At 42.9% G+C, this 11,536-nt stretch overlaps 1 protein-coding gene across 1 annotated transcript; it reads left to right on the forward strand.

Moving 5' to 3' along the window:
• The first annotated feature begins 197 nt into the window (after positions 1 to 197).
• Positions 198 to 10,994, forward strand: ndc1 (NDC1 transmembrane nucleoporin). Its single transcript, XM_077523741.1, has 19 exons — positions 198 to 339; positions 1,300 to 1,417; positions 1,493 to 1,594; positions 2,133 to 2,304; positions 2,375 to 2,501; positions 2,576 to 2,684; positions 3,271 to 3,322; positions 3,398 to 3,530; positions 7,087 to 7,179; positions 7,253 to 7,334; positions 7,398 to 7,565; positions 8,081 to 8,317; positions 8,394 to 8,491; positions 8,605 to 8,676; positions 8,812 to 8,862; positions 8,927 to 8,990; positions 9,067 to 9,167; positions 10,552 to 10,712; positions 10,782 to 10,994. Exons 1-19 carry the CDS (start codon positions 301 to 303, stop codon positions 10,843 to 10,845), a joined length of 2,043 nt encoding a protein of 680 aa, XP_077379867.1. The 5' UTR covers positions 198 to 300; the 3' UTR covers positions 10,846 to 10,994.
• Positions 10,995 to 11,536: the final 542 nt, after the last annotated feature.

Consider the following 11,536-nt stretch of genomic DNA (forward strand, 5'->3'; position numbering starts at 1 on the left):
GTATGCTTTTCACGATGCCTTATATAAATAAATATTGGATAAATATTACAGACTATATCGCACGTCTAACCCAATATCATATTTCTTTCAGAACACTAACGACACACCTGAAAGTAGTCCTTACATTAGACAGATTTATACAAAACTTTTATTTAAACGCCATTTTGAAACAGGCACATATATGGAGACCCTCGTGGACCTCGGGTCCTTCCGGAGCCGGCGGTCCTTCGAACGAAAGTGGCGCGGCATGATGGCAACTTGGAAATTTTGATGAAGAAGAAATAATTTACGTTCTCCGCTATGTTTTCTGCGGGACAAAGTTGTTGGTTTGTCCGCAAGGTGAGTCTATGTCTTCTAAAAGCACGACTTTTGTTAAACAACCGACGTTAGCTAGCCTGTAGCTTAAACTACTATTTACGGGAGCAAGACGAGTTGAAACGCCATGCGAGTCACTGTATTTTTGTATATTTCCTTGCATTGTACCATTACAGGAAAATAATATAATCAGAACAGCCTAATGGTTTTGCTAAGTAAGAGATAAATTTGAGCAGTCGATCATGGAATGAATCAGTTATGGCGTAGTATGTTGCCGTGTCTAGCAAAGATGAAAGGAAGGAGAAAGAAAGAATGCACGGAAGGTAGGAGTTTAGGAAACATGATGGAAGGAAAATGAAAGTTGTGGTAGGAAAGGAAAGTAGCTAACTTTTACAGTCTTAACCAGGTGCACACACACACACACACACACGTCCTCACGGTGCTATCTTTGTGGGGCCCTCTCATTGACATAATGCATTTCCTATCCCCTTCCCATAACCCCAACCATAAAAAATGATTGCCTACCCCCATTCCTTACCCTAACCTCAACCATAACCCAATTGAAACCTAAACTGTAAAACCAAGTCTTTACCCTCAAAAAGAGGTCTAAACTTGTGGGGGGCCAGCAAAATGGCCCCACAAGAACGGGTGGGCCCCACAACTCTGTGAAATCCAGAAAAATTGGCCCCACCATCATGTAACAAAAACAAGACCATACAAATCCATACTGTATTTATTGCACGAGCACCGGCCTTGGAATTTGAAAATGTAACTTTTGTTGAAATCCCTAAATACCTTATTTTGAAAAATTATTACTTTAAAACCAAATCTCAAACGGTGACCACCTGGAACTCCGTTTAATAATAAAACCTTAGAGAGCACCCCAGAAGTCTTTAGTGAAATGATTACGCAAATTACAGTAAGTGCAAATATAACTAAATGGAAAATTGTTAATGTTTGTGCTTTGGTGCATCCTGTATATAGGTGATTTGCTGGAGGGCTGGAGCCAGCATAGCCTGGGCAGTCTTATTGTTGCCTCCCACCACAGCAATTTTTTTCATCCTCTGCAGGTTCAGTCTTTTCCCAATCCAGACCCTATCAGGTCAGTCGATCACCATTTTGTATTTCAACTCGTCATTCAATACTCTTATTAAACCAAAATGCCTTCCCTATACAGAATATTTGTCCCTCGTGACAAGCAGCAGTGGCATTGTGTCCTTTGTCCTGTTGTGCGCTGTCACCATCACAGTTGGTGTCCTGATCTTTGAAAATTATACAGGTGAGTGGGGTTCAAATCAGACGGTGTGAATGAAATAAAGCCTTTCTGATGTAATGTCAGATGCAATGTCTGTTTATTCTCCATGTTGCATTGGGTTTTGGTACTTTAAAAAAAACAAAACCTTTTGACTTTAATGCAGACACGGGGGAAAGAACCTTCTCTTGTCATTCCACCTATTCTGCTTTCAGATACATATTATTTTCTTTGGCATTTGATTGGTAATATTAATCTGTGTATGGAACGTACAGTAAATATGTTCATATTTCATAAACTATTGAGCACCAGAACCACACAATTGTTTTCTAAGAAAAAACACCATTATTGTAATAATGTAATTGGAGAACTACGGTTAATAATAAATTTTGAAATCATTTACAGGGGAAAATTTGTATTAGAATTTCCCATTGTATGTATGGTAATCATCAAGCATGTTTGCCATCACTGTTACCATGCTTTCTCATAAACAAGAAAAAAAAAAAGCCCCTCCCCAAAATAGATTGTCCTCGTAGTTGTTGATCTGTGTTCCGCTTCCTCTTAGTCATCCCCACCGTGGCCTGCTCCAAAATTGCTCTGTTGGGTCAGCTGCTGCACCCGCGTCACGTGGTCAACTCCTTGCTCCACTGCGCCATGGGCATCATCGTGGCCTGGCGCGCCGCCGTCACCATCGGCGGTCGCTATCAGATGCTCATCTACCCATGTGGCCGCATCATGCAAGTCTGCCCGACCGCAACCTTTGAGAGTCGCTAATTGCTAACACTTGTGGTAATAACCGTCTTACAGTTCCGATCGTGTGTGTCTGAACGAGTACCACCTCATCCTCCTGCTGGCGGGTGCTTTTGTGGCCTTCTCGCACAACTTGTTTGGTGTTGTCCATAACAAGAACTACGTGTCCTTCCACACAGTTCAGGTATGTGCACCCTTGGACATGTCTTTACAGAGTGAATTGGTATTCCTAATTTAAATTTTCCCTCTTCTCCTCAGCAATATAAATACCTTCGCTTTAAGAGGTCCTTTCTGCTGGTGGTGAAGAGCAGTGCCACTCAAGCACTTTACTCTATCAGGAACTACATTATGGTGTATTTCTTATTGGGTATGTTATCTTCTTTTGTCTGTCTGAGTTCAATTCTCAAAAGTCACCTAAAATGATAAAAAAAAAAAAAAAATGATACACTGGTGTTTCGAGCTTAAAAAACCCAACAGTGTAATTTGGCATTAAACTCAATTCAGCTTCACAATGTTTAGTACCACTCCCAGTTCAAGTTTACTGTCAAGCCATAACACAGGAAAAAGACGCGGCCAGATCTGCCGCCTCGGTACCAACGATACTTCGGGTATTGGAGAAAAGGCAGTACCGTCTCACATTTTCAGAATTTTGGCATCGACTTGGCACTGAAGTATTGGTTCTCGTGACAACCCCAATCGGCATTAATAGAAATCTGATTGTTTTACTCAAATGTGACTGAAACTTTTGTCTATTGAAGGTACAGAGCGGAACATTACTTTTTTTCTGCTCCATTTCCAAATGCTTCATAAGTGTAATTCAATTAGGGCTGCAACAAAGAGTTATTTTAATTGGGTCGATCCAAAATATCCATGTGGTCCAGAACCCTGACTATGCTGAGAACCGCTGCTCTATATGAAGTAACACACTGCCTTGTTCATCTTTGTGTTGATAGGACACATCCCAAGAGATTGGATCTGTAATATGTTTAACCTTGACTTAAGCAGGTTGGTGCACTTTCTGAATATCCTCCCTCACACGTGACAATTAATATTCACAAGTATTCGCTTTCCCACCTCCAGTTCCACCTCCCGTCTGGACACCATCAGCGGACTTCTGGACTTGTCTCTGCTCTACCACCTGTGGCTCACCGCCACCCTCCTGCTTTTCACCTGGTCCATCACCTTGGTCCTCTTCAGGATTTTTATCACGGAGGTGTGTGCATGTGTGTGTGTTTATACTCTCCTTTTACCCACGACTACATTATTCACATCTTTGTATAGTAGGCCTGCACGATGTACCGTTTGAAAATCGCGATTGCGATGTGCGCATGCGCAATAGTCACATCGCGGGACGTGCAATGTTTTTATTTTATTTATTTATTTATTTATTTATTTATTTTATTTTATTTTTTTGAACGCGCAAACTTTTGTTTTGCTTCATAATAGCTGCAATTACTCCATGCTCCGCGGAAGCCTTCCTCGCTCTCTCACTACCTCCCTCCCTCCCTCCCTCCTACTAATCAGTCACCGGCCCCTCCCCCCTCCACTCTCACAGCTGTCTGCTCTGAAAACACTAACCCCAGGTTTTCACTGGATGCGGTTGCGGTGCGGTTGCGGTGCGGTGCGTCTTGACTGCGTGCTCCGGACGGGTCAATTTTTTTGTCAATCCACACCGGCTCCGCACAGCTGCGGTCCGGCAGCTCCGTCGCCGACCACTTCCCAACGTGTCTCGCGGGACCGCGCGCGCGCGATCATGTGGCATTTCACAACGAGAGGTGGACTTCTTTTGATTTAACCCTTTCTTCTTCTTCTTCTGCTATGAGATTCCATGCAGCATCCTTTTTTTGGTTGTCCTTGTAAAGTATATTAATAACGAGAGTCGGGTCAGTGCGGGTCCACTCTTTATTTCTGTCTTCCGCGTCCGGCTGCCGCTCAGTACGGCAAGCGAGACGGGCACAACAAGCAATCGCGAACATCAAACTCACAATACATTACAGTCCTTATAAAAAGGATGTGCCGTGTCATATATTATTTTGTGGTTTTCCACCTCCAATATAAACCTCTCCTCGTCCATGTTCGCTGGTGTCTAAACCGTGAATGAGCACATGGCCCGGCGACGCCCACGTCACGTTTTGCTGAAAAACTTGCGAAATAGGAGCTGGCGAGTGTTTTATTCTGAAAGGTAACCGGAAATTTATTTTGAAACTGCCTCGGTCTTCCTGTCCCGCTCGATGTGTTTTGTGCTAGCTTGCCATTTGCCGGAGGCCTACCGCTGCGGCGTCCGGCAAAAATAGAAAATAGTCTATCCTTGCGGAAGGCCTGCGGCACGCCGCAGGCCTTCCGCAGTCGACACGCAACGCACCCGCAAGCGGTGTAAACTGCACCATTCGAATGAATGGAATCTAATTGCTTGCGTCGCCGGACCGCACCGCAACCGGTGAAAACCCGGGGTAACAGGCGACAGTGGCAACAAGTACAAGTAGGAGGGACGGCGGGAGAAGCGAGGGTGGATTTAGTCCCCAAAAGAAAGTTAACATCTGAAATATGCAAGTATTTCGGCTATAAAAAAAAAAAGAAGATACAGAACAGTGCCTCGCCGTTGTTGCCGCAACCCGTCTAAACAGCACCGACAAATCACAGACTTTTTACTTAAAGACATGGTCCATTCATTCAACACCGTAACTAAAGAGGGGTTTAACAAAAATGATCCACGCTCGACAAGCGGTATGAAATAAATGCCAGACAGATAGAAATGCTGCAAACATGGTTCAGGCAGCTGCCTTAGAGTTGGCCAGGCTGCATCTCGCAGTTGGTAATAATATTAATAATATTAATAGTTAAAATGTCTCATTTATGGTCCAAACAAATCTCATTACATTTAAGATAAGACTACTTGTTGGTCCTGGAATTTTTTTTCCCGCACTTGGTACTCATACTTGTTGGTACCTGTAGTTCCAGGAATTTTTACTTTTTGGTATGCGTATCAGTCTTCTTTGATACTTGTATTTTCAGGGACGTTCCATTCTTAATATTTAGCTGAAGCTTAAAGGGACACTTTACTTATTCATCCATTTTCAGCAGCAAAAAGTTGCTACTTTTTCAATAATTAATTTGGTAACGTGATTATTTTTTTATGTACATTTAATAACTTTTAAACCGGCATGATTGTTACACGTGACTAGATAACCCGGATGTTTACGTCACTAGTGTGTAAACGACGCTACACTATGAAACGCAGCCGTGCATCTAGCGTCAAACCCGGAAGGATTAAACCTTATCGCTTCGAGCCAACACGACAAAATAACCCTACTGAAGGACAGTCTGCCTTGGATGTGAAAGTTGTGGCGCCAGATGGTCTTTTCGGGCACAAAATAAACTATTGACCCATTTTTAATAATACTGTTATGATAAATTGAGTATTATGACGTGACTAGCGTCCATAATAAATACATAACAAATCGTACTGTATGATGCACACAGCACTGGTGCAGTTGCAGTTATTTCAGGAAAAAGAAAAAATAATATTATATATACTGTATCGTCGTTACAGCACCCAACTTCCCCGAGCTGTTATTTTCCTTTTCTTTTTTTGCGTGGAGTCCCGATGATGTAAACGAAAGCTTGTAAGAAGGTTGTGTATTAACTGTGTTTATTTATAGACAGAATGAATTAAGGAAATGCGAGACACCGTTACCTAGGCTGGTTATCAATGGTTTGGATGCGAACGAAATGAATAGAAATGCAAATGAAACTGGAATGCACCACAGGAAGAACAGCGGGACAGAACACAACATAACGTCCTCATCCCCGTACTTGACGATGTTCACACTCAAATGAATTATGAAATAAAACAGTCCGTGCAGTATAATAACGAATGCCCCCCCCCCTAAACATGCCTACCTTTCGCTTTAAATTTGCTACGCTTCTCCGAGATCTTGCAGTGGCCGTAGGTAGACCTCGATTTGTGCCGGTTGTTGGTGAGAGTGAAGGCTCCGTGTTGCTAGCAGTTGCGGAAGTAGCCGCCAGAGATCCTCCATCGGCTTGATTATTTCCCACGTCTGGTTCTTTAAAGATACTCGGTACTGCGTTGGGCTTTAGTATTAGGCGTGTGGCGTACCCCATCTCAAATTGTAAAATATTTTCGAAGTCCTCATGCCTGAAATGTTCGCTGCGCACACGCCTGCTTGTCCTTGCCGGGAGGTTGACAGCACTTAGCAAACCATTGTCTACTCAAGTAGCTTTTTTTTTTTTTTTTTTTGGGGGGGGGGTCTCGCGGGTTTTTCCTTGCCGACGCCTTGCAAAATTTTGCAATACACAAAGGCATAAGTGACGTTTGTGTCCTCCTCGTTGTTATGTCTGCGTGAACTACTGTTCGCCAAGCGAGTATACACACTTGTTACGTCACCACTTGGGGGCGTTCCAACACGGAAGTACTTCTATGTAGAAGAAAAGTTAAATAAATCAATATAAGGGTGTATTCTTCAGCTCTTATGCATTTTTCGTAGCTAAACTAACTATTTACTGCCGATCAAGCCATACATGTAAATTTAAAGGAGCCTTCCTTTAATATTTGCAGTTGGATTTGTTCAGTGTTGGTTACTTCGGCCCAAGGTTTCCGTCTCTCTTAAAGTGACTCTCTCCAGCACTCATGTATCACTGAGCGCTAACTATATGTATATAGGGCAGTTTACCATATGTTGTGCCTTAATCGCCCTAATAATTCAGCTGAAATGAAATGGATCCGACTTTATTTTCCTCTGTGTATACAGGGCTACAGTTTCCCAGTGCAGTCATCTTTCACGAACGATGTGCACCAGTGTCTACCCAGAGCTCTGTCTGACTCACAGTCAGCTATATTAAAGGTAGCCCATCACCTTTCCTTCTAAGGTCCTTTGGCATATTTGGAAGTTGACTTGAAGTCTCTCCGCCCAACAGTTCCTAGCCCTGCAGGACTTGGCTCTGCTCTCTCAGCACTCGCCATTGCGGCGCGGCGAGGTCTTCAGCCTGAGTCAGCCAGGTTGGTTTATTTACTCATTTTTAAACGTGACATTCATTGATGAAATTGACCGCCTTCCATCAGGTGGACATCCTCACAACTGGAACGCCATCAGCAAGGAGTGTCAGTCGCTTCTGGCCGACCTGACCCAGCGACTGGTCGCGTATCACGACAGCGGGGCCACCAACAGCAAGGCCAAGTCGCTTTCGTCAGGAAGCAGCAAACTGAAGTCATCGTCGGCCTCATCCTCAGGTACATAAATCGTCACGTCTGCTGAAGAACTGCTTCATCTGGAAATATGCAAATTAGAGTACTTATAGTTAGGGGTTTTTAACCGTTTATTATTGAAATAGTTTAAAACACAAGAGTGTAGACTTAGAGGAAGTTATGAAATTTGACACGAGACACGTAGTTCCAGGAATTTTGCTACTACTACAGTAGTTCCAAGGAGTTTTTTTCTTGTTAGTACTTGCAGTTTCAGAGACTCCCCCCCCCTCCCCCCTGGTACATAGTTCTACCTACTTATTTGATTGTACTTGTAGCTCCAGGATTTTGTACTTGTGTAGTTCCAAGGACTTTAACTTCCTGATTCGTTGCAGTTCCCCAAGACTTTCACTGCTTGGTGACTTAGTTCTTGATATTTGTAGTTCCTGAAATGTTCAGTGTTGTTCGACCTAACTCTTCCAACTTTTTTTTTTTTTTTCTATCTGGTTAACATATCAAACCATTTAAAGATTTATGCCGGTCTTCTTTTTAACCTCTGAAAGTATCCTCTGGTGTGGAGGATCTGACACTTCCCAGAAGCGTCCCAATCAAAACTCCAGACTCCGTCTTTTCAAGCCCCCTGACGGCGCCGTTCACACCGCCCTACCAGAACAACTCTTTCCCCTCACCCGGCCTGCGGCGTCTCACTGAGTCGGTTTGCCAGGGCTCGCCATGGCACGGCAACGTGCAGAGCCCCCACGTGATGAGGAGGAACCCCGGACTGTGGCCCACCGCCGCAGGTAAGTTGATGCGCTGTACATGCCGGAGCCTGCGGTTAATTTGTAGTCATTTGGCAAACGTCTTGGACTGGTACAGATTCACAGTCCAGCGGCAGCCCACAGCAGCCCAGTCCCAAGCAGGATCACGACCGAGCCGATCTTTTGGCCCAGTTCCCCCGCAACAGGAAAGACCAGGCACGCACGCACTTCAGTTTTTCCTTGCAAGCAGCTGTGCAAAACAAAAAATGGCATCTTATGCTTGAAAGAAAATGGCGTTTTCATGTGAACGCTAACTTTGCTCCATACAGGTTAAGAGCTTCCTGGACGGCACACGCGTGGACGGCACACGCGTGGACAGGAAGGCATATTTGTTCAACAAGGTGAGCTCACGACAGTACATGTCACGCAAATGCTGAACTTTTTCTGTTGTGGAAAACAAAAAATGGCAGCTGTGGCGTTTTATGCTTGAAAGGTCACGACGTCTTCATTTAAACGCTAACTTTACTCTATCCAAGGTAAAAAGCTTCCTGTCCAAGCGTGTGCTGATAACATATTTGTTCAACCAGGTGAGCTCACCACAAAACACTACTGTACATTTCACACAAATGCTGAACTTGTTCTGTTTTTCAGCTTCCGGAAGCCACCAATGAAGCGCTCTTTGCCGACAGCCAGGCCCACATTTGGGCACTGGAGGGTAAACGATACAATTTTCACTTCCCATGTTTAATACATAAACATGTCTATTAGTTAACCATGTAAGCGCTCTCCAGGCCTGTCCAACTTGGTTCAAGCCTCCTTCTCAGAGGACCACTTCGGCGTGGTGCAGACGTCGTTAGCCAGCATCCTTAGCAGTATGCTGCTGCTGCAAGAGGTCAGCTTTATACTGGGCATGCTTGGAAATACGCTCTACACTGAGAGTGCGCATGTTTGGAGAGGCTGCTCCCATTAATTTTCAAATGCACCAGTGTGTTGTTTAGTTGTGTTTTGGTTGTAACTCGGCTCAGTGTAAACTACTCGCTAGCTAATGGCAGCGTTAGCAAGCCTAACAACCACCACCCTAGAAGGCCCCAGACCTCGCGCCACGAAACCACAAATTTCCAAAGAAAAGGTTTATGACTTACCAACTTGAGAATTATCCACGCTACATCATGAATGGTGAATGACATTTCTAACTCCTGTCAGGCCACAACCCTCTCGCATCTTGCTTGGACTGTTTCCATCTCCGACTGCCCGGCGCACTCTGTCCCAAGTCAAGTCAAGTCTTTGGTGCGCTCTGAAGTTCCGAAGGGGCAACACACTTAGTTTGCAAACAGTTGGAGTGAACCGTAGTGCGCTCTGAGCTTATTTCCCAACTGTAACAACTAGAACAGGAAAATGTTTTTCAATCCTGGCATTCACATTGCCAAAAAATGGTTATCTAAAATCAGTGATGCTCGAGAGTTGATACCACTTTTTTTTCCAGACAGATACCAGTACGAGTACTCTTTAGTAGTCCCGATAACACTATTTTTTAATACATATGATTTCTATATAAAAAAAAAAGCTAAACAATGACATAATTATAAAAAAAAAAATAAAGACGTGTATCCTAATGTAGCATTTTTCCGTTAAAATTTCATGCAGCTAATAGCAATATTCTATTCTTCTGATTTATAAAAAGGCCAAAAGAGGTGCTACTCTCACAAGTACCAATACTGTACCTTGAAATAAGGCCTGATGTCGGCCTGATACAAATATGTGGTATCGGTACTCGCCCATCCCTACATAAATGGTATTGATTCCTTTCATTCATTTATCTAATAATGGACTTTTTATTCATTAAAAATGTCAAATTTCACACGTAAATAAAAATCTATTTTTTAATTAAATAGTTGCTTGCTTTATTTGCTGTAAATAAAATAAATGAAACATTTTCATTACACATTTAATGTTTAATTTAATATTTTGTATGGTCAAAATGTAAAGCGGCGGTAACAGCCTACCAGTACTTCAATTTCCTGTTGTGTGGTTATTACAAATGTGTGCCGTCACTTGTTGCTAGGCGAGACTTGTAGGGTACTATTTATTTTAAAGTGTACCATTTGCCATTTCAGAGAACATTTGTTTAGTTTCAGGATCTTAACTCAGAATTACAATTTCAACACTTTTCTCATAAATTTTAAGCAAACAATACAAATTTGAAAAAAGTATTTTAACTAATAAAAAAATTAAAACTATACTAAAAAAAACAAAAAACAAATGCGGTGTGTCTACAGGCAGTGGACCGACACTTTAAGCTGCCTCACGTATCCACCAAGCCCGTGAGGACGGCGAGCGGTATGGGCGAGCAGTCCTACAAGATGCTGCGCTTCGCACTCAGAGCCGCACTCAAGACGGCCATCTACCGAATCACCACCACCTTTGGAGATCACCTCAAGTGAGTCGCTATTATGTCAGTGCTACAGTCTATGCATATTCATACTAATAGTATTTTGTACCCCTTCAGAGCCGTTGACATGTCGGCAGCACACCGCAAGAGGCTGCAGCTCTTCCTGCAATACAAGGAATAACTCTTACGATTCACATCTCTGCATTATGCTTAAGGAGCACGTTGGATGCTTTTATTTTATGAGCGCACAAAGAATATAACGCTCAAAGGTCAGACACCCGTTTGTAAATACATGTTTGTTAAATAAAAATGTAAAAAAAAAAAAAAAAATCTCCAGGTTTCATTGCCAATATTAATCTTGCTAGGGGAGAGAACCAGGCAAAAGTTTCAGGACGTCTTGGTGGCAGGGAAGCGTGGGTACCTTCATCAAAAATGAAGAGCATATGGAGGTGAGAGGAGTTTTGATGGGGCTTGTTTTTCTACACAATGCTCACCTGAACCCAAACTTTTTTTTTGTGCAAAGTTAACCTAACTGAAATAATACAACACAGTGGGTCATCTTCCAGTCACAGAGATGCTGGCACAAGAGGTCAAAAGTTCCTGGGCCTTCAGATGAAAAATTCCCACAAACACAATGTGCGCAAAATTCAAATAGGTTTTGAGTTACACTGCTTGGTTCACACGACCAGATTCAGATTTTTGTGACACAATTGGAATACTGCGGTGCCTTCAAATAGCTTAATTTGTACCATGATGATAACACTCCTACAGAGCAAAATTCATTCAGTTAAAAGTGTGTTCTGATGTGGTTGGATTTTTTTATTTTTATTTTTTTATAACAGCATTTTAAACTTGGCGCATCCCTGTTTATG

This window comes from Festucalex cinctus, chromosome 1, assembly GCF_051991245.1.
Source record: "Festucalex cinctus isolate MCC-2025b chromosome 1, RoL_Fcin_1.0, whole genome shotgun sequence".
Taxonomy (NCBI): domain Eukaryota; kingdom Metazoa; phylum Chordata; class Actinopteri; order Syngnathiformes; family Syngnathidae; genus Festucalex; species Festucalex cinctus.